The 23,827-nt window shown below is 39.2% G+C and overlaps 2 protein-coding genes across 5 annotated transcripts in view; one reads left to right on the forward strand and one right to left on the reverse strand.

The window, feature by feature from the left end:
• Positions 1-264: 264 nt before the first annotated feature.
• Positions 265-16,633, reverse strand: TMEM104 (transmembrane protein 104). 2 transcript variants are annotated; one of them, XM_072403945.1, is made up of 10 exons: positions 16,503-16,633; positions 12,257-12,349; positions 10,390-10,511; positions 9,391-9,472; positions 8,139-8,226; positions 7,949-8,029; positions 6,553-6,652; positions 4,817-4,919; positions 4,118-4,211; positions 265-1,576 (listed from the first exon to the last, which is right to left on the reverse strand). In XM_072403945.1, the coding sequence occupies exons 2-10, from the start codon at positions 12,299-12,301 to the stop codon at positions 816-818; spliced, it is 1,476 nt and encodes a 491-aa protein (XP_072260046.1). In that variant the 5' UTR covers positions 12,302-12,349; positions 16,503-16,633; the 3' UTR covers positions 265-815. The 2 variants fall into 2 exon arrangements, with proteins under 2 accessions (XP_072260046.1, XP_072260047.1); XM_072403946.1 differs by lacking the exon at positions 16,503-16,633 and adding an exon at positions 14,092-14,325.
• A 24-nt stretch (positions 16,634-16,657) lies between these two features.
• Positions 16,658-23,827, forward strand: part of NAT9 (N-acetyltransferase 9) — an 18,056-nt gene continuing 10,886 nt past the window's right edge. For 2 of the 3 annotated variants that reach the window (XM_072403949.1, XM_072403947.1), the window contains exons 1-5: positions 16,658-16,705; positions 18,188-18,249; positions 18,368-18,448; positions 19,269-19,378; positions 22,936-23,073. In XM_072403949.1, coding sequence (XP_072260050.1) covers positions 18,372-18,448; positions 19,269-19,378; positions 22,936-23,073 — 325 coding nt within the window. In that variant the 5' untranslated portion in view covers positions 16,658-16,705; positions 18,188-18,249; positions 18,368-18,371. The remainder of the gene's footprint in view (positions 16,706-18,187; positions 18,250-18,367; positions 18,449-19,268; positions 19,379-22,935; positions 23,074-23,827) is intronic. The other variant, XM_072403948.1, reaches the window with a different exon arrangement.

Below are 23,827 nucleotides of genomic sequence, written 5' to 3' on the forward strand. Positions count from 1 at the left end.
CTTACAGTGTAGGGCATGTATGAAGATACACAAGCATCGTGTACAACACAAGCAAAGCCATGTCACGTACAGATTTCATCAAGCCAAAGAATAATGTACTCATAAATCACCTCTCCTGCTGGAGGGAGTTAGGAGGGGGGGCGGGGAGAAATCTAATCAGAACCAGCAGCATTTGTAATCAGTTTCCACTGGGAACATGATGTGAATGGGTGGTGTTTTTCTTGGGTAACAAAAGCTTTCCCTCAACTAAACAAACCAACTGAATGCCAGACATCCTAATTTTATTTAGTTTAACATTGCACACAGATCAAAGCTGATCTTTACACAGACAGATCAGTGAGGATCTTTGGAAAGCACTTTTTATACACATCATGAAATCCAGACAACTCTTCATATTAAACAACAAGTGTACCTGTGTGCCATGCTAAAAAGGCACTAAACATGTAAGAGTTCCCTTTTTGCAAACTGAGGCAATTTAATGTCCATCGCAAGCCAGTGATATAAGGACAAGCAAAGGACTGGCAGTGCTTTCATAAGCGATATTAACATAGTGAAGGAAAAGGCACAGAAAGATTGATTATGAAAGAGTTAACCATCCGTGATTTCTGGCAATGGATGATGTTACAGACTGTTTACGGTCATTACACCAACACGATCAACAAATCAATGTCCAGCAAAAATGGGGGCCAGCCCCATAGCTTTATCAGCTTTAAAACCATATCAGGGACAGGCTGCTGAATTGACAGCCATAAACCGGAGATCCACTACTGTGTCCTGCACAGCCTTGTCCATGGTGTGTGCACAGTATCCGATATCTATAGGTTAACATCAGTCAGGATTATGTTGGCTGTTACATATATAAAACATGATAGTGCCCAAAGGAGGACAAACCAAACCCAGCCCTTTTGTTTAAAAGGGGACCTGTGCTTGTTAGAGAGTCCTGGTCCATACACAAGGGCAGAGTCTTTACGGCTGCAGGCCACAAGGAAAGCTGGGATAACATACTGGATACCATTGCCAGCATATGCACCTGTAACGCTAACCAGTATTTCAAGGTGGTTGGTACAGAATGCCACAATGATGGGGGGTACCAGTGTGATTAATGGAAAGACAATACGATCTACAAGCCATGGGTATGTCCCTCCTTCACGGTGAAAGAGTGTCTTCCAGTTATTGCGCAAAGTGACTGCAATGATGGGAAAGTTGGTGCTGATAGTAAATACGGGGAAAAGTCCTAGAAAGTAGCCAATCACTGGAGGCACGAAAGACCTACACCCGCTGAAGTTTAGAGTGTACATATCCATGAGTGCTCCGGAGGAGAAGCAGAAGATAGCCGTGAAGCAAAGCAGGCTATAAAATGAAAGAACCAGTATGTAGTCCAACAAGACGAGTCCGGTTATGTGTTTTTTCCTGGACACAGGTGTGATTAGAGAAGGCAGAGAATGCTGGCACATAAATGAATAAACACAAACGCCAAACAGGTTTCGGATCCCAGAGATATCTGCAACAGGAGGATGACCTTCACCTTGACCCTCGCCAATACGGACCAATGCGATCACAATCATGATGATGAACGCTATAGAATAAAAAAAAACAAATGACGTGGTTTAGGCCATGTTTTCAAAAAACATGTTACTTGCTGTCTCTCTTCAAGGTCATTCTGTGCCCTTGTAGTTACTCTCCCTACAAATTTCTATCTATCCTGCACATTCAGGGTGGTCAAGAGTTAAACTGATGTCTTTACGATTTATGACAGAACTCAGATGAGAACAAAGTGGCAGTAAAGCTGTGAAAACTCATTACTCGCTCCATAAATCATTTGGAGAAGGAGGCCCCTGACACTTCCACGAACTTTCTTTCCCACAGTGCTGCCAGGACAGAGCCCATCTTAGCCAGCATGTATAGGGTTACAGATCTGCCTCAGGAATGGTCTCCTTGTGAATGCACTGTGGTAGAGGGGGCTGAGAGGATGAGTTCTGTTATATACAGACGTGATTTGGTTTCTGAATTTTCTAGAGGATTTTAATCTCCTTTTGCCTGTGGGTAGCAAAAGTTGGTAAGTTGAAAGAAAATGAGTTTCTATAGTATATAGGATGGAAAGAATGGAGACCTTTGCTTCCCCTGCATGTGATAGTGGACAGAGTAAATTATATCCCAACATGAATTTTCAATCATTTCCATCATTTTAACAAAATTGATTTTGTTTTGAAAAAGATTTAGATTTAAATAAGAAAGTCAATGTAAGTTTACAGATAAACTTCTGGGACAAAACCTCTTATATACTCTTCAATAGCCACAAATTATATCAATTTATTTTGTTCTTTTGCTAACCCAGATAATACTCAGATAATAGTCTTGTACACAGTAATCAGGGATGTAGGTGTGCTGCAGCAGGTCCATGCACTGCAGGATGCCTATTGAAAACTACAGGGGGCAGATACATGACCAGTCACCCTGCAAAATCAGAGAGAAGCAGCGACTTGCCTTTATTACAGGAAATCCCCATACAGAGGCAAAGGTGCAGGAGTTTATTGTCGGATTACTGCACAGATCTGGATGAAATTCACAAAGCAAATTTAGATTCAACATGGTGGCTCAGAGGTTAGCACTCTGGCCTTTGCAACGCTCGGTCCCCGGTTTGAATCTCAGGTTTATTGGCTTCCCTCAAATTGACCTTAGACTGTTTTAATGACATATGGCTGTGGTAGGGACATTAGATTGTGAGCCCCTTTGAGGGACATCTATTGACATGACTTTGGACTTTGTACAGTTCTGCGTAATATGTAGCTATATAAATACAAGTTAATAGTTAATAATAATAAAAATGCCTAGTGTATGTCAAGCCTGAAATCCAGCTTTAAAACATGAAGACTCCAATCTAATTGATAATCTATATTCAGATTCCAATACCAGTGAATCAAACCACCAGAAAAAAAAATAAATAAATTACAGCTTATCAGTGTTTAGGTGTGGTGGCTGTATTAGGTAGGAGAGCTGATCGCTGCCATCATGAGCAGAATAAGGTTACAAGTATAAATAGAAAAGTAAAATAGTTTATGGATCTCATATTTAATGCATCAGATTTTGGAAAGACATAATTATTTCAAATAAGCAATAATTACCCTGGGATATTTTTTGTTGTTATTATATGGTCGGCATTACATGGCCCTAACATAATCAGCCTCGTTAGTAACAAGTTTTCACTTTTATGTGCTAAATTTTTAAGGCCACATGTGTCTGACACAGCAGTACTATACAACAGCCACTTTGTACAATGTAGAAAACACTGGTGTTCTGGAAAGTCATGTTGACCATACACAACAATTTTGTTGCTTTTAGCCTGAAACCATGAAGATCCGGTTACTGATACCATACTGGTGCCAACATCACTCACAAGGTAAATCTAGATGGTACAGCCAGACACCTATGCCCTTTATGTTACAGTTTTTATATTTGTTACATTTTTTGTTTAAATTGGTTTTCAATCATTTACTGAACTGTTGAACGGGTTTATTATACAAGGTAATTTTTGGTATCATTTTAAACTGGTGTTCAAAAGAAGAAAAAGGTGAAAACTGAAGACGCAATAGGTAAAGGGCAAACTGGTGACCCAGTGGGGAAGATTGGGGGATCGGTAAACTAAGGTATGAAGCGCAGACACCTAATGCTGCATCCTTCCAACAAGCTCAAACATTTACCAGTGGTATAGAACTTGCTGGCTGCTTATTATAGTGATGAACCAATAAGAATATGCAGGGTTAGGACTGATGTATAATATGAATATATTATGATAGGTCTATCCTATGGTGCTTTTGTTTGCTTTTCAGACCTGCAGCACCTTGATCCTCTTTCCAAACAGTGACAGCCTTTAAAGGCTAAATAACCAATGTCACAATCTACTTGTGGGGTCAAATACACAGGAGCGTTGGGAATGTGGAATATTGGGAATAAATGGGAACATTTTGTTTCTGGAAGTATCTGGAGTTTGTTGTTAAATAATTTCACTGTTGCTGCTGTAAAGAACCAGTTAAATGTTTTATTTTCCGAGTTTAAATGTTACAAAGAATTAATAAAACATTTCCATGCAGAATAATGTGATTGCATATTTCATACTTACCAATCCATCTCATTAGAGAAGTTAAGATCTGGAGGTACTTTGTTTTTTGCACATTAAAAAAGGTAAATGGGCCGAGAAGCAGAGTGAATACAGCCTAAAAAAAAAATTGTTTTAATTACTGACTGGAGCAAATATTTAAGGAGGTTTTGTATCTATGACAAAATGGTCTGAACAGTAGTAAAAGACTAGTAGTCAGAGACAGCAAAGCTTTCAATTCATACTGCAAATCTGTGCTTCAGTGCCGTTATCCATATCCTTGCTTTATTACTTATCAAGCCATTTATTTGCAACGGGTATCCAACTCTGAAGCATCAGAACACCCAATCAACCACCCAACCCCATCTCAGAACCTTTAATTATCCCTGATTAGTTCTTTCAATTCAAAGAAGGGAAACTAAAAATGAATTAAACCTTTGATACAGAGTACATAGAAAAGGTTAAATCTTTTGCTGACTGGTTTTACTCCATGCCTGTATAGTGTACATGTTATACAATATATTACATTCCATTCAATGTTCACTTGATCTGCCATTCTGTATAGTCAAGGGACACCCCCCCAACACAATATGTTTTAGCTTGAATTTGCTCCTAACTATAATGACTATATTCTTTTAAAAAGAAAAAGGCGACAACAGGCAGGAAAGCAAAATCACCTTACTGCACTGAATAATCATTTCCATTTAAATAAAGAAAACTCACCAAATAGATCCTATAGGCATCAATTCTTTTAATCTTCCCCCAACAGGCTTGTGTGTCATTCATCTCTGCTGTCCCAGATCCACAAGTTGCATTTCCAGAGAAGCTGCAGGACACAAACGCATTGCAATCAAAAAGCCAACAAACAAAATTCAGATATGAAATTCTAATTTGAAGAAACTTGAGTGCCAAGTAATGGTTAACACTTTTAGATATTTAATAATTTCAAGCCTCTCTTTATAAAACAGGGAACCTGACATTACCTGATGGAAATCTTCTCTGCCCATGTGTTTCAATAACAGTAACTGTGTTCCACCAGGAAATGTTAGGTTCAATGTCATTTTAAAGGAAATTGTAGGTTCTCTGTTTTAAAGATAAAGCCCTAAGAGATTGCACTAGACCTCCTGACGATCTGCTTTTAACTCCAAGCTTGCATATTATGGCAATATGACCACCCATGATGACACAGCAATTTATTCTGCTTTAAGGAAAGGTAAATTAAGTATTTTGGCTTCTGTCTGCAAAATACTTTGCACACCTTTGCAATACCTTTAACGCACACTAAACATAAAGCATGTGTGGGAATCGGTCCCATAAAGTACTTTATGAGTATTTCTACAGACTGTAGATAAAAATGGGTGAATATGCTAGGAAAATCCTGCATGTGGAACACCTATAGGAGGCCAAAAAGAATGCCACGTAAACAGTCCCAGCTGTTACCGGTGTTTCCAAGAGAGCTTGAAAAGACTGGATTCACATCACATGGGTTTAGTTTAGTTCACCTGTACTAGTGTTATTTTTATTTAAATTGCAATATTGTGAGATTTCAATTTTTACTCATCGCACCTTAACATGCATTGGCAAAATCTTTTGTGAAATAGGCCTATAGTGTTTAAGAGCCACAGTATCAGTGGATATGGTACCAATAAAACCTGATGACTTTTAAAACGCTTGCAGTGTAAATAGACACAGATTTGCAACAAACAACGCTCTCCTGTGATTTGAAGCTGGATTCCATGTTGCTACTGTAGCCATCTGCAACATTTCTCTACATAGTCATTGGTGTTACATGGTCAACAGAAGCTGAGCTGGATAACATTAGAAGCTACTGAAGTGATGGATTGTGTAGCTAGCTCCAAAGGCTAAAAAAAAAGCCAAATGTGTGACGCAAAGACTTAATAATGAATTTTTGTCCTAGCAACAAAAATATTAATGAACGTCATTATGCAGCTGCTAAAATCACTCATGTGATCCAGCCCAAAGGGCCAATATACGTAAGTGATTTTAATCTTCTGTTACGAAGGAGTTCAAACAGTTGCTGGAAATCACCTCATTAGGCTAGAGCTGCAAAGGAGATCGATAGCAGCTACTAAAATAGCTAACATGCGGCACCATCTTGTTTGCAGTGATCACTTGAACACAAACGGAGAATTGAGAGATCATGAAAGATTGATCATTCCTACATTTTACTTCATGAACGGGATATAAAAGATCCTCTGTTGGTCTCTAGCTTAATGAAGCAATTGTCAGAAGGTGGTTAAAATAAAAGCAAAGGAATAAAATCACTAATGAAGCCTAGATAAATACATTAGTATATGTCAGTTGTAACAGAAAGCATTTATTTATTTATTTGTTCAGCAAGGAAATACAAACATGCTCATTTGGTCACAACACCATTTCTTTATGCTGCAGATTTCCACTGCCTCAAATTCTTCTATCCCTATCTCAGTGTTACTCACCATGTGACCTGCACAAGTGACAGAGGTACAGCTGTTGCATATATAGCCAGGTCTCCATAAAGGTATATGATAATGCACAAATAAAAGAGGTTTACACCAACTGTAGATAAAGAAGAGAAATCCCAAAATCAAAACGAGCAAAGTCATATTTTATTCATAATGCATTTATTAATTTTTTTTTAGATAATGTAGAGAGTTAGAACCCTTGTTAGTGATTTTTATTCATGTCTACTTGCTTGGATAATTCATGTTATGTATAAAGTGGTGAATCTGACATTCATTAAAACATTTTCTGGTGGAGAAATAATGTGATTGAAACACATGCACTCTGGACACCAGAGAATGTTTCAGTGAATGATAGATTCACTGCTTTATAAAAAGACCCCAATGTGTTTCTGGTGACCACTAGAATTTTCTAATGGTGTTAGCAGTGACAATTGTCTAACGATGTGATTTTTCTAACAAGGAAAAGCTCCAAAACTTAACAAAGGCACAGAAAAAAAACCCATGGCGTTTTTCCTTTCTTACCTTTTCCATAATCAAGAAAAAAAAATTATGCTTTAATCCATTCCTCCCTTTTATAAGTATCAGGCAATGAATGTAATGAAAGAGCCATACTGTTCTAACAGATATCTCGGAGAACTAGAAGGAGCATGATCTGTCCAGTATTACACATTTTAAACACAGAAGATTTCTACCTATAGGTTCAAGATTTCTAGCTGAAGGATTACCCCCAACATATTCTAAAAAAAAGTCATACCCTGCCTATTATTTGTCTACTATTTTATTTTCCTTAGTTCCTCCTAACTAAAACATATCTTCACACTATTTGTTGACATGTCTTGCATCCCCAGGGAAAGCCCTGCTAAACCTTAAGCAATCGTACAATACAAAATACCTCCAACAAGCTAAATTCATCCAGACACAGATGTAATCAATGCAGTGTTATTCACATAAATCAGTGACTGTCTGGATTATTGCACCCTATAGTTCTCATAACCAAGTTATCAAATGAACCCCTACTGTTTTTATTTATAGTACATGCAGTTTTCTGTAAGCAGCTGAAACCAATAAAAACTGATCAAAGATGGTTTCCATTTCATACAGCACATTGCATTATAGTGCAGATGATACATTTTCACATAGTGCTGCTTATGAATATGTATTTCCAGTGACTTGTGCTAGCAGCAAACAATATAAATTAAACATCTTTGATTAGTAATCTAGCTCCACCTGCTGGAAACATTTCTCTACATAAGTCATGAAACCACAAATTCAATCAAAGGAAAAGTGACAATTAATAATTTTAAACAGAAAAGGACTGTGGTGAAAAGGCAATGCATTATAAAACTGCTGCAATGCCATATACTGAAGCTCCTCGCAACATAATTCATACCTTTATTAAAAAACATTGACGCCATCTGACCCATTTCCATTCTCTCAACAATTTCAAAAGGGTCGGATAAACCACGGCGCTCTGAAAGATATTAAAAAAAAGGTAAAGTCATATATTTTTAAAATTTAAATTAAAAAAAAAAAAAAGAGCGAGTTGATGAAAATTCTCCCGAAGACACATAAATACTCACGCACAGAAAGGATGGGTCGGACTTCTGAGCTGTCATACCCATCTGGAGGCAGAGATTCATTATCAGAATTTTCAGAAGAATCCACTTCCTACAAAAGAGGACAGAAGTCTAAAGTCAAACCAGGAGCATCAGGAGAATACGTAAATTAGGAATAGTCTTCATAAAGAAATCAGCAGAATCAGATTTATTCCTATAGGAAATTTACCTTCATCTCAGCTACCTATATACAATTTCTAGAGCAAAGGACTAAAACGAAAGCAGTATGTATGGTATTTTGTACCTTTTTATTATGCATAGGACAAAAATTACAGGTTAAGTAAAGTAATATTATTTAGCCTGGATTTACACCAAGTGCACTGATATTGTAAAGTTGTGTAATGTGAACCTTTTATGCAAATAAAAGGTTTGCCTCTTTGCCAGCCCTCACAATAACTTACCTCCTTCTGGCTACTGAAAGGTGGGAGTAATGCAGGTAATGTTACCGGTGACTCCTGGGTAGTTTATTTGAATATACCCATTTGGTGACTGAACGGCTCTCAGACGATTACACTGTGCAAGAACTGTACAGTGTACAGCTCTGCGGCATCTCCTCATCACTCTTCTCAGGTTCATCTTTCATCCTGTGTAGCAATCCTCTCCAATTCGAGTCTGCAGGCTGTCAGTGAACCTGTCACTGGCATACGCTGCTGTTGCTCGCAGCTCTTTCTATGCTCCTCGCTTAAAGGTTGTTGGAACTCAAACTGGCCATTAAGTGAGGAAAATCTGTATTACAAATAGCATCATGCTTTGCTTACTTTCCTAAAAAAGGTACTGTGGCAACGGTGTACTCCAGTACTGCTTTGAACACATGCTGCCAACAGGTTGTCCACTTCACACACTTTGCTATAGGCTTAGAGGTCAACAGTAAGCAAAGCTTGTGTTCTCTCTCAACACCTGGGTGTGCATGACGCCTCTAATGTGCACCCTGCTTGTTGCCATGACCCTTTTCCCCCACTGCACCAATACACACTCTTGCACGTAATACACACTTCCTGCCACTCCACCTGACAGGTGCTCTTGCATACACTGCCAATGTCACTGCACTCTTGTGCGGTTTTACTCAGGCTAATACTACACAGACATACATTTTTGTACTGTGCACAATAAACAGGCACACATTTGCTATTTGATAATAAAATAATAATGCACCATTCATTCCCTGGAGAGGAGTATAGGGTAACACCTGGAATCCTCTGGATGCCAAGGAACTCACCTCCTCTTTCTCCCATCTCTTCCAGCGTAACCGAGCATTGGCTGCAGCCATGGCTTCTATTACAAATGTTGTGGTCATATAACTAGAAAAAAAGAACAACATATACACATTGATAACAGGTAAATTAGTGGTGATCTTAGTCACCTATAAATGTGGCCATTTCACATATTTGATATTATTTTAGGATAAATGAAGCTTTAATTTTTAGTAGTCGGATTGAATACATATAATACATATTGTAGCATAGTGGTATATTAGAGGATTTTCTGCAGCATTATCCGCCATTTTACCAAGGGAAAAGATTAACGGGCTGGATAAGGCTGCAAGTAATTGTTGTGCAGCAGATTTCTAGAGTTTTATTTGGGATCCAAGTCTGGAGTGTTCTGGAAAGATTGAGTGGGCCAAATACTCCATCTCTCCACAATGCCAAAATTTGGAGGTGGCTCTGGAGCCACTTTTGAGTGGTTCGGGTTAGAGCCAAGTGTGGTTTAGGAATATAGGCCTGTGTCCTGGACACTAGCCAAGTGCGCCTGACCGTAACCCTTTTACAAGGACATTTGTGATTTACAAGCTTTAGAGTGCCAAAAAGGCCATTTCCGGAGCATGATAGGGCCCTGCTGGAGCACAGTTGCTAGTAGCAGGAGCATGACAAAGTAAAGAAAGCTGTTCAAGATCAATATCTGATGGAAATGGTTTTGAAAATGCCACACAGTGATGTGAATGTATTTTTTTTCTGAAAATAAATGCAAGCCTTCTCTCCATTTTTAAGTTAATCCGACTCTTGAATATTACGGCATGTGTATAAATATCACACACGGGTCCATCAGATTGAGAGAAGAATGCGTCAGCAGATTGGACCCTATTGACAAATTGCACGTGTTCTAATATTTTGCAACAATTTGTTAAAATTCATAAAAGCAAGTATCTGATTCTTTACAGACTTCATAAGTTCATTTGATTTTAAATAATTTTTAATGATATAATATTTTGTTCACTCACCTCATGAATGCCAAGAAGATAATAAGGATGAGACTGACCAACCAGCCGGCATTGGCAAAGGCCTTTGGCATGGTCAGTGCACCTGTGCCCACAATTAAATTGAACATATACACAAGCCCAACCTATATGGGAAACAAAATGCAAACATATATTTATAAAGCCATGGAATAAAATAAATCTATACCGGTAGGTACATTTATTTAAAGTTGGCTTGTTGGCATTTTAAACATTTAAAGTTATCGTCCTGTCTTAGAGCAGGTAACTCTAGATTGGATCTGATCCCAATTTCACTTTGTTCCAAGTCCAACTTTTAGGCAACATCCTGAATAAAAATATTTAATGGGTAGTCCATTTCCCTTAGCCTAGTACATCTGAGGAAAAAATATAGCGGATCCCAATCCACCCATCAAGTGGTTAAAAGGGGGTCTAGCATCATCTGCTCATACCCACAGACATGGAGATGTGCTTTGTACACATATTATGCAAGTGTCTTGATACAGTTGTGCAAGGACCATGAAGTGGGAAATGTGTAAGAGAATGGAGGTTATAGGCCATTCAGTCTGATGTGACACATTGCATCACAAGCAATACATTTGCAGAAGCACAGCTGCTACAAAAAAACATGGAAGAAAGCCTGACGGTCTTTGACAAGAAGATTTATTCACATGGGTGTCTGCAGGCATTATCCATTGAAGGTTAAATGTAAGACAAACAAAATGCAATCTGAGAGAATACAATAGAACAGGAAGAAGAAGTCCTGCTTTGCTTTGCAATTTACAAAATGTGTGAACATGTGGGGGAAAAAAGTGCTTCTGTAATGAACTTGCGGAAACTTCTACTGTAGTCAGCCGTTTTACTTGACCACTGTCTTTAATCCTGGAACTATCTGAGGTCTTGACATATATACTCATATGGTAACAACATCTATGCTTCAGGGGTCTCCAATGATCCATACCGGGAGGTAGGAAATGAAGACTTTTTTTATTAAAATAAATATTTACATTAATACATTTGACAGTTCAGAGAACACAGGTGGGAATCAATTACTGCCATTGAAACATATGGACCTGGAACACTCCCACAAGGGAATGTCCGATTGCTTATTTTATAAAGTGAACACTTTATATTTGAGGTCTCAATAAGAGGTCCCATGTTCATACTGCAGACAATAAGGCTCAACTAAACTCAAAATTTGATAAAGGTAAATTCTAAAAGCAGTCAGGTTGATGAGTAAATAAACAAAGATAATTTTAGTCAAGTCATGGACAGAATATCTGTTTAATGGGCCATATCAGCTTAAACACTGCACTACATTTCATTTCCTCTCATCTCATCTCTAAATTCAAAAGGCTGGAGCGTCAGTCAGATGCGCTCAGGTGACACCCAAAGTAGGAAGAAGAACAAATGTCAGAAATGTATTTCCCAGCATTCCTGCGTTACAATGGAGTCCATGTATGTACATGAGGAGGGGTATGTAGACATGTGGTGACATGAAGTAAGTTGTGTGCAAATCTATGTTCCCTGTTTGTTAACAGGAAAAGTAAAAACAAAAGTATGAGATGTTACATAGCCACACAGCTACAAGCAGGCCCATCTACAAAATGGGTTTTAGAAAAGTTTTAGTTCTAGTTTTAGTGCTCTCTGAGGTCCAGCTTAACTATCACACTATTCTACAGACCTCTGGCAACCAACCAGCTTACTTCCAGCTGGGAATCTGACAAGTGAAATATTGAGACTCCATTTCAGCAGACAGTTTTAATGTTGTGGATGATAATTGTATATGCAATTGCATACAATAAAGTCTATGATCCTGATTAGAAATAACAAACAGCTACAGAGCAGATTGGGTTATAAAACTATTACTTACAAATGGAGAGTAGAGCTCCCCTGTTTCGGTTATGTCACCCGCCATGGCTTGGATAGGATGTGGGCTGAGGAAAGGGAAAAGGGGCAAGAGGACCTGGAAAGGAATGAAGAACATAAAAATATGAATTATTCGGTATTTCTTGAAATGCAATAGGCAGTGTGGCTTCAAATATACAAACTTCAGTCGTCATATATGTAGGCTGCTTAAGTCATATGCATCTATTATCTTTAAAGAATATTAGCCCTGGAGCTAGACTGCATGCTCAGGTAGATCCAACAAATCTGCAGACACAACATGCAGATATTTATCTCACATACCTTCAGAAAAAACAAAGGTTAAAGGGTAGTTAGGGTCTAGAGGGGGGGACAATATCTCCTAGATATAAACATTTAACCCAAGCAGGGCATGCAAAGTTTTATTTCCCCCTTGAAATTTAAAAGGAAAGGATTTCCAATATGATTTATAGGGAATACCTGATGTCCATTTTTATTTGACTTGTTATAATTTACTTCCTTGTATGGTATATATTGTAAGGTATATTCAATACACATTTGTAAATGCTAGTGAATGGTCATCTGTATAATAGTAACTTGATTAGCACTTTGCTGTTTAATAATTTAAAGAGCCCTTGGCGGAGTATTACAGTACATGCAAAGGTGTCACCCCTAACCCCCATACAGTCAATCCCTCTCCGCTCCCTTCTTATCCACATATGTTAGTAACTAGCATTAGTTGTGCTATCATGTGCTTGGGCCTAAAGTTCACAGACCAGAGCAGCAAAAGAAGCCATATTCTTTCATACCACCAGGTACTTTAGGCAGCTGCAGATAGGAAATAACGGGAAGACAGTGCTGCAAAGGAAGTGGGATGAGTTGTGATATTGTCACTTTGCCTGGCATGTGCAGTCAGGTCAGACACTCAGGAATAACATTTTCTGATCTACAAATGAATGATCTTTTAAACAACAAATCATGACATAATGAAAGGAATGAAAAAAATCAAGAATAATAATAGGAAGGACAGGCTTTTCTATTCAAGGTATGGCTGCTTTATAACGAACAATCTGTACAACTATTTCACTGCACCAGTAATTCAAGTAACAAAGCCATTGATAAGATTATTATTATCCTTTACCAGCACCATGAATGGCCTCTAGGAGTATTACAATTACCTGCTGTGTAATTAAAGGAATGACATGAAGCAGTCTGTTTACGGGCTTAAAATTAAACTAAAACTATACACATAATTACCGGAGCCAGTTTCCACTTGGCAGTGGCTAAAGTACAGCTTCAGGTAATGAATAATTTCAGAGCTACTTTATTATCAACAGTACACAGACATAATATGAACAAGAACTGCAATGCATCGGGGAAACTACTGGACAATTACTCCCAAAACTGTAACCTGCTTTTTACAAAGGTCTGCTAATAATATTCAGTAATAGGAATGTACCAACATAGAATCTACCGGTATATACTGATATCATTTAAATTATGTCTAGGGAACCATAGACTGGTACACAATATAAGGGTGTATAGGGGCTTGGAAACAGTTAAAGCTGAAACTTATTCTGCTGATATTTTGCCTTCTTCAGTGTTCTCCCTAGTCCCTTATAGCTGGGCGCACCACCCGGCATTTTTCAGTGACCCGGCTGTTTTTGGGTGGTTACTGAAGAGTTGGGTCTGCCACCCACCTACAATTTCTTACATTACCAAGGTTTAGATCCAGTGACACTGTTTTTATTTTATATTAATAATAATAATAAAATTTAATAATTACATATTACGCAGCGCTGTACATTAAAAAGGGGTTGCAAATGACAGATGAATACAGACCGTGAGCGAGAAGAGGACCCGGCCCAGAAGAGCTTACAATCTAGGGGGGAACTATTGCTGGGTCCCTGTGCTTTGCAGGTTGAAGAGACAAGCAGGGTGCTGCACATAGATTCCGGATATCGGGAAGCTGTAGTAATGCCCACCTGTGATGTTTACAAATGTTACTTAGCACATTAACACGAGTTGTGTAATGACAGCCCTCTCATTTCAATGGCCAACACACTATGGCGGACAATAAAACATTAGAGTGTATTATGGTGCTTCAAGGTCCTACGCCACAAACCAATGCACATAAGGTGCGGTACCCCACATAATGTAATCCTGCCTAAACGATACAATTTCCCAACACACGGAGCAGTTTCACATACATTTATAACAAAATGAGTCACTGATAGTGTGAAATGAGTACTTCAGCAAATTGTGCAATAAGAGTGCTGTCTATATGGTACTTTGGTCGTCGTCATTACCATAAAAAATAATTGTGTGCAGTCAATATTCAACTCCTCACATAAGGAAATGTAATTATATTCAGGGAGGATTGGTCATGTTAATCTTGAGAGGCAGTAAATAGATAATGAGGAGCAGAAATAATTAAAGAGAGCCCAACTTATCAGACAGACACCAGATAACACTAATATATGCACATAGATGCTTCTTAGATTGTAAGCTCTTCGGGGCAGGGTCCTCTCCTCCTATCTGTGTCTGTCATTTGCAACCCCTATTTAATGTACAGCGCTGAGTAATATGTTGGCGCTATATAAACATTAATATTAATAACAATAATATTCATAATAATACCTTGCTTTAGATGCTTAGCATCTCATCACTGCCCAAACTTTGGTCATGTAATGCAATTTATGGCTGGGATGTCGGATCTCTGACATACCCTTGTATATAAGTCTGCCTGACCTATAGAGACATGAAGGGAGCTCACACTACAAGGTGCACAATGACTGACCAATGATCACACAGAGGTGCCTGGATTATACCCAGCTAAAATCTGATCTCCAATTATAATAAACACCAACTACTGAAACATGTATCAATCAATGATTTTTGGTCTTTAAAGGGCAAAGAAAAGCTTCTGCATAGCAATCATAACAAGTTATAAGACCGGTTACTATGTGATGGACAAGTTTATTAAAGAAAGAAGAATTTATTATTATTAATAAACAGGATTTATATAGCGCCAACATATTACGCAGTGCTGTACATTAAATAGGGGTTGCAAATGACAGAATAATACAGACAGTGATACAGGAGGAGGAGAGGACCCTGACCTGAAGAGCTTACAATCTAAGAGGAGAGGGACATCCAACAATATTTTTATTATCTGACTGAGCTAATTCTCCTCCATTTGTGTCTCACACGCTACCCTCCCCAAACACTGCAGATCACTGTGGGAAGGTTTCAACAACCTCATCACACGCACGGCTCCAGGAATTTTCTAGACTTGCCCCCACTCTCTGGAATGGTCTTCCTCGTCCTTGTCAGCTTGCTCATACTTTCTGCTCAAAACCCATCTTTTCATACTCACCCACCCTTCTTCTTCTGTAAACAGTCACTACTTCTCACCATTCCATATCTCACCTCCTATTGTGTGAGACTTCCCCCACCTCCTAGATTGTAAGCTCTTCGGGGCAGGGTCCTCTCCTCCTCCTGTGTCACTGTCTGTATTTGTCTGTCATCTGCAACCCCTATTTAATGTACAGCACTGCGTAATATGTTGGTGCTATACGCTGTTTAATAATAGGAGGAAATTATAAAAGTTTACAGAATATTTTTGCCTTGAAATGCCTCCATAAGGCTCTGTGCAGAAGGATTGTCACTTCCCATCCAAACTATCAGATCTGAAAGGAACTCAGAGCCTGACTACGCCATGATGGCTGCCGGTATATAATGTATTGTAAATCAGCACTTAGCAATTCTCTGAGGTTTATTGTTGTCTGTGGCCCCACTGTATGGTGTCACCATCTCTCTTTGTCCTGGTGATCCTTTATCAGACACACAGTGATGAAAAATACATTTTACAGGTTGTCACCAGAACAGGAAATGAGGGGAAATGTTGCAATGGGGACACCGACCTGTCATTGGCTGAAATGATGAATGCCTGAGGAGACCCCCAAGTAGGGACAATACCCAAAGAGGTACATGGACCCATACCATATGCATATATTATCTCCCCCATATGAAGGTGAGCTGGGATATAAATAATATTGCTTTAAAGAACTACAAGTCTCAGGCTGGCCATTAGTATTATATTAGAGTAGATAGATACAGAAGCCTATTACAGTCTCATATCATTAGAACAGGGTATACAACACCGACACCACCCCCGTATCACCACCACACACAGCACACCCCATCCGCCCCGCTCCCCGTAGCCCCCCAGCCTTGTTGCCCCTGGTTACCGTAGCCCTAGATGTGTTCCTAGGCTCTCAGAAGCATTCGTGGCCACCAACAAGATCATGTGCTAGGCTGGCCAATCAGCGTTGAAGACGTCATCCCCAGGCCGGAACAAGCGCTATGGATTTTTTTTTTTGTTTGCCGGGTGTGGGAGGGACTTGGAGGGAGGAAGTAGGCGTGGCCAAACGAGTATCGCTGACGGAGGGAGGTAAGAACACGTGACAAGTTGTGCCGGCATGTGCCGTGGTATGCTCGGTGCAAACGGTGGGGGGAGCTACTGAGGTTTCTTATCGCCTGTCACTTAGACAGTGTCTGGATCTATAGAGGAGGAGGGTGCACTGCATAGTGGTGGGGTAATACAGAGCTCCTCACTGAGTTTTACTTCCTGGCTGATTCACACATTCTGCATTTCCTTAATTTCTCTAGTCACACATAACCCCTCTCCTGACACGTGTCAAAGCGTTGTCATGGGAATAGCATGCGTCTGGGGAGGAGGTATGTCTGTCAGGAGACTGTGCATTGAAAGCTTGCTAATATTTCAATAAAGCTGATTGAATTAAAAAAAATGAAGTTCAACCTAAACCTTTGCTCTGTGCAAGAGGAGATTTTTTGAAGAGATATCATCCCATATCCTGTTGTGACTTGATACAGGAAATTAAGACAAATCTCTGCAGAGGCTTACGGATAAAAAACAAAAATTATTTCATACCCGAAAACGGGAGCATGGCGACCAGCGGTTGTCCACGGCTGTAGTCAGTGCACCCCCCCAACGAAGTTGGAAGAAGGACCCCGGTGGGGGGGTGCACTGACCAGAGCCATGGACAATGTCCCCCATATGGATCGCAGGCTCAGCGCAGGGGGCAGGATCTGGCATCATGACATCACTATGGGGGAAATTTCCTCCCCTTTGAGTTACACACGGCTCCCCGCACATGTGTGATCCAGACTCCATAGTTTTATTGGTCTGTGAGCTCCAAAAGGTTGGGGACCACTGCTCTAAAAAACAAGTTTTGGCCTTTAATTGTACATTTAAGAGAATTTGTAAAAGCTTGTCTATAGATATCAGGACTAAGGGTTATCATAGGGGCCAGCATACCCCCTGTTGAACCATATATAGTTCTATAATCAATAAAGCTCATGCTCCTTGCGGATTGGTAAACTCTAGGGGACCTCTGCAGAAAGCCCGCTGCTTGTACAGAGAGCAAGGTCCTTCTTCACCAAACTGGCAGGGCCCGGACTTTTCTATTTAGGCTGGGGCAAAGAATTTGCTCACAATGTCATTTTGAAATGCACTTGTAAAGGAGAAAAGTAAAACTACACTTACCTTACACCCCCCCCCCCCCCCCCGGTATCTTCTACCTTTGGACCTGATGTAACCGTTGTGGGTAGAGTCCTGTAAAAGGCATCAAAGTCCAAATTCATGACCCAGTAGGGCAATGATCTTATCCTTACCAAGACAGAAGAGTAAGAACTTTTCATACAGAAGAAGGTTTGGGGAAGGGGCCACCATAAGTGGACATTTCATTTTAATGGAAGGTCAGCTTTATTGTAAAGAAAATGTCTCATGATCGGACCACAAGGGATCCATTGCCTGGTTGGGCTCTGATTCTGCAGCTTCAGTACTACAAACCACTGACCTAGAACAAATACAAGGATCTGGAATGCTGACATATTTCTGTCTTTCTTCTAGGTCAGTCACTCACAACTTTGGAGTCAGACACACTGAACCTACACTGCATTTAGGAGAAGAAGGTCAGGCGACATATTTCTCTTATGACGTGCTTTAATGACAGGTTTACTTTTAAGGTCACCAAACAAGTAGACGTGTTTTGTCTTGTATAATCAGTTCTGATCTCTCTTTGGTTTACAGGACCATGCGTGTGAATGAGGACACAGTGCTAAGAGGACAGCGGGTGATGTTAGTACCCTATGAGCCTCATCATGTTATCAGGTACCAAAGCCATCACCTAAATCATCTCGTATGTTAATGGTAAAGCTGGATTTTAGATAAAAAGCAAAATATGCATTGTAATACATATAGGAGCTTTTTATTTTATATATTATAGGAGCTTTTAGATCTGCTCAATGAAAGAGCCAGGTAGGTGACACGGTCAGGTAAAGAATACAGCTTCTTCTTATCACTAACCTGTGATTGGAAAGTGAAGAAGAATCAGCACATTGATGACACTTTACTCAGCTTCCTCCTTCAGTCATCCAATGTGTTTGCTACCCACCACTACTACCCCTTCCCCTTCCAATTCAGTTCTGTGCAGCACATACAATAAACTTACCTCCCTGTTCACATTTTATTTTTGGTACGTTCACCTCTTCTCACTTTGTTGCTGGTGTCGGCATCTTTACCTGGTTCTCTTCTAGGATCAGTTTCTTTGGCCATCTTGATTGGCCAGGCTAGTATGGTGCATGTGCATGGGAGGTCAATCATTCCCAGCAGCCAGGTATACATTGAGCTGTACATGTGCAGCTTAGCATACATTACACAAGATTGCTAACAGGTAGGTAAGTTTGGTTTATTACAGAAGGTTCATCACCTGCAAACTAAACAATCAAATCAAAATAAAAAATCTGCCTGCTCACATTTTCTAGTTCTGCTGTAACTGCAATGTAAAAGTGCTTAAAGGGATTTTCCCTAGAAAAAAAAGGAGGTACTGGTTTACTTTATGTCATTATAATTTTACCTTGTATATCCTGCGTTCTGATCATATTATCATCTATGTTATAAAAGAAATCTATTTTTCAATGTTCTCTTTCAGATACCATGAGTGGATGAAGTCAGAAGAGCTTCAGAAGCTAACAGCTTCGGAGCCCCTGACCCTGGAGCAGGAATATGATATGCAGCACAGTTGGAGGGAGGATAATGATAGTAAGTAGGACACGTTGGATGGACATTTATAAATGATGATGCAAATCTGTTACCTGAACGTTCATTGATGAAGTCTGCAGAAATAGATCATGGAAGAATTTTTAAAAGCAAGTCATATTTTTGTATTTTTTCCTACTGTACCGTAGATTGAAATATTAAGCCCCTTTCAGACTTTGCAGTCACAAACCACATGCTTAGGTATTTCCAGATGCATAGCAAAACTGAGCAACAAGCTATTAGATCCTCCCTGAAGCACCAATTATGGCTGTGCCCCCCGATATCAGCCTTCTGGCAAAAGGTATTACAGTTTCTACATGGGATCACAGGTTTTACAGTCCCAATGGGTCCTCTTTTATGCATATTTGGAAGTTGGGACGATATTCCTGATAACTCACTAGGTCGAGGTTCCAAAAGATGGGCTACTATGTGTTTAGTAATGGCTAGAAGGGCCACTATGGCCTCTTGGATCCACTCATGCCCACCTACACTAACTGAAGTCTAAAGGGCTCTAAAGTAGATCTTTTACAGGGAGCTAACTAGGGAGATCACTTTGATGTCAATCGCTTCTTAGATAAATGGCACGCATTTATGCATCTCATGTCGATGCTTTTGTAGTGGCGTTGTGGTTCTACCTCCAGAAGATCATGGCCAGAAGCAAAATGTCACAGGAACTGTGCCACATCCCTTTCTGAACTGTAACACAAAAGCAACCATGTGCAAAGGTTTTCACAAAGTGGTTCCCAACCGCTCCCATACAGATGAATGGAAGTAGCTGGGAGCACAGTTGAGTAGACAGTACAACACTGGGGTTTACCACAAAACTGAAATTAGCTTTAGTTATTACAAGGAAAATTTTGTCCAGTTTTATAAAACAGATTAGATTTACTAATGTTTAATTTGCAATATTCTTCCATCCTTTTCTTCCAACAATGTAATCCCAATACACTCCATCCTCCTCAGAGTCCATTCTCCTCCTTCAGGACATTGTTTCTTTAATTTACAATGAGGCATCTTATTAGATAGCAACTGACTGGTTTACCATTTGTGTCCAATTGTGTGATTGCTTTACAGATCTTTCATGATTGTTTCTCTATAACCATTTGAAACATTCATCATGGTTACCAGCATATTCTCCACCTCAAATCCTGTATGCTGCAAATTTGGGTTTGTCATTCTTTAGTAGAAAATCTGTTTCTCAGCACAATTCACAATAATTATAATTCAGTGTAAGCTACAATGTGTTTTGCTGTGTGCAGGTGGCAGATCAGTGATTTATTGATACTTATTGAGGACCCATCACACATTTAATTCTGAAGAAAACACAGCTTTAGGCTTAAATTAACCCTTTGCACTTTTCTTCTACATTTGCTGCTGGAGAAGCTCCAACAAGCCAAAACTGGCATCTATGCAGACCAAAAGTTTGCTAGAGTATAATTTTCTTTGTCAAAACCCTGAACTTCCTAAAAGCTTGTTTAGTGCCCTCTTGTTAGTTTTATATGGCTCATCTATTACAGCCAACCAAGCTCCTTTCAGTAGGAGAGGAGGATTCAGACTCCATAAAATTTGAATTTACATGATAAGAAAATGTATTAAAGGAACTCCTCTACTTTAATTGTGTGTTGGATTTATTATTACACCAATATTACACATACAGATTTCTGTATATGTTTTATGTTAAAGCTGAATTAGCAGTATTAGCACAATCTAGGGTCCTCTTCTCCTTCTGTGTCACTGTCTGTATCTGTCTGTCACTGGCAACCCTTATTTATTGTACAGTGCTGTGTAATATGTTGCCGCTATATAAATCCTGTTTATCAATAATAATATTAATAATAATAATCTAGCCCTTTCCTCCCTAGCCTAAATCTCCCTGGCCCACCCCTTTCATTTTCCAAACTTCAATTTCATTACTCATGGGTCTCCCTGCATGGCAATGAGAAGCAAAGTGAATTGCAAATGAGCTCACTGGGTCTAAAGTAAGAAATTTAATTAACAAAAAAGTTTTAATAAATCATTTTATGAGCATGTTGATTGATAGGTGAAGGATGATTAGTAAAGGAAAAAAGCGGTAACTGAAGAAAGCAGAATAAATGCAGATTATACTTCAGCACTGAGTGACTTATCCAGGATATAGAATTTAAAGCTCTTGTTGATTCCCTCATGTTTCTGCATCGAAAATATTCAGGGCTTCAAAATGGGGAGGCTAAATTAAATAAGCTCTTGTATTCAATTGTCCCCTGAATTGACAATAAAAAACAGTAAAATTGATTATATCTTCCTCCACCTTACCGTTCCTAGTAATAGTGTAATAGTGTCATTGAGATTTACAATTCAGCGGTCTTTTCCTTTTCTCCACACTTTGCTGTTGTTCTTGTGAAATGTCCTAGGACTGTAAAATAGGAAGGTAACCCTATGTACTAGTGCCAGATGATTCAAGACAATAATAGAGTCAGCAAAGGTTGGTTCTCTTTTTGTGTTCAGTAGTAAAAGTTTCCAAAGATGTGGTCTGTATAGAGTAATGTCATTCAACTGTAACCAAAAGTGAAAACAAGACGTAAAATAATTACCTTTTGGTAATCAGTTAAGAATCATTCTCTTAGGACAATATAAGTGCCTGATCCTAACTGGAAATAGCATTGTGCAGGTCTTTGTACAGCAGAATGTAGACTGGAACAAAGAAGCTTTATAAGGAGCCAGTCTAATGTGCTCATTTTTCAGAAATGGGCCTGATTTATTAAAGTTTTCCAAGGCTGTAAAGTGAAGTAAAGCTGAGTGATCCAGTAATCTTGGAATGGAACCTAACAAATAGCAAATTACTTTTTTGGAAATCCATTCCAGGTTTGCTGGATCACCCAGCTTCACTGATAAAAGTGTATCCTCTCCAGCCTTGCAGAGCTTTAATAAATCAGGCCCAATCTATAGAGAGATGAGCATATCGCAGGACTGGAGAGACATAAGTACAATTTTTGGCATGTAAAACATATATATATATGCATTTGATTGTTGTACTAACTTTTTGTCTGGAGTTTATGTTTTTTCATTTATCCATATGGTTTTTAGAGTAAAAAAGTATCCAAAATCTAAAGACAATTTAAAAGAATAGGTAGCACAACAGCTCAGGGGTTAGCACTCTTGCCTTTGCAGCGCTAGGTCTCAGGTTTGAATCTCAGCTAGGACACTATCTGCATGAAGTTTTCAGGTTCTCCCCGTGTCTGTGTGGGTTTCCTCCCACATCCCCAAAACATGCAGTGAGGTAATTGGCTTCCCCCCCAAAAAAATGACCTTAGACATCATTAAAGACATATGACTATGACAGGGACATGATATTGTGAGCCCCTTTGAGGGACAGCTAGTGACAGGACTATGGACTTTGTACAGCGCTGCGTAATATGATGGCGCTATATAAATACTGTGTAGTAATAATATTAATAATATTATTTGTGCTAAATACTTTACCTATGTACCCCATTCTGCCTGGTACTCCATCCTACTGAACTGACTTAATTTATTTGACTGGTCATATAAAAATAAATAACTGTTTGCCCTTTGCATTTCAGAGTGTACCTTCATCATACTGGATGCTGTGAGATGGGATCAGGGATGTCCAGAAGACCAGTGCATGGTGGGAGATGTTAATTTGTTCATCGTTGATCCCGAAAACCCAACATTAGCAGAGATTGAAATTATGATCGCAGGTGAGTCTGTACTTGTATGTACATGTACATGTACTGTACATTTTAATGTCAATTCTTTATTTGTAAATGTTTTCAGGTTTATGTTTTAGGAGATACAAAAAAAAAACATTTTTACAAGAAATTATTAGGATAACTGATGTCCCACTTTATATTATAAACTATTATGCAAACTCCACTATTATAATATCAGTTTACCATCGCTCCACCAACACTGCTAAATTTTCAATAGGGCTTTTATAGATGTATTCTAATCTAAAAAGATAAAAACAGACTTTTTTGGATTTGCAATGTGAGATGTCAGTTTACAAGAATTTTAGGAAGACCGGTGGAAGACTTTTGTGTTCCTTAAATCTACCTCACCTTAATCTGACCATGTAGGTACAGTCATGTGAAAAAAAAATACATCATTCTTTCAATTTTAAGGCTATGTACACATGTCCGATGATTCTCGCCTGATATGTACAGTCGGGTGTGTCTCAGTCAAGAATCCGACATGTACAGAAGTCGCCTGACTGCGTTAATGGATACGTGCTGCCCGATCCATGAACGACAGAAGATGAACAAATGCAATAGAAGTAAAGAGAGAACAGCACAGCGGGGTGCCGCTCGCTCATTCTCCCCCTCCCCTCTCCATAAAAACAGAACAGTGCTGTATGTACAGCACTTGTTCGTTCATCTGTCAGTCTTTTGTCGCTGGAAATGGTCATGAAAGATCTCTGGGCAAAAATCGAAATTCTTCCACTGTAATATATAT

The sequence above is a fragment of the Pyxicephalus adspersus genome, chromosome 3 (assembly GCF_032062135.1).
Source record: "Pyxicephalus adspersus chromosome 3, UCB_Pads_2.0, whole genome shotgun sequence".
NCBI classification, from domain to species: Eukaryota; Metazoa; Chordata; class Amphibia; order Anura; family Pyxicephalidae; genus Pyxicephalus; species Pyxicephalus adspersus.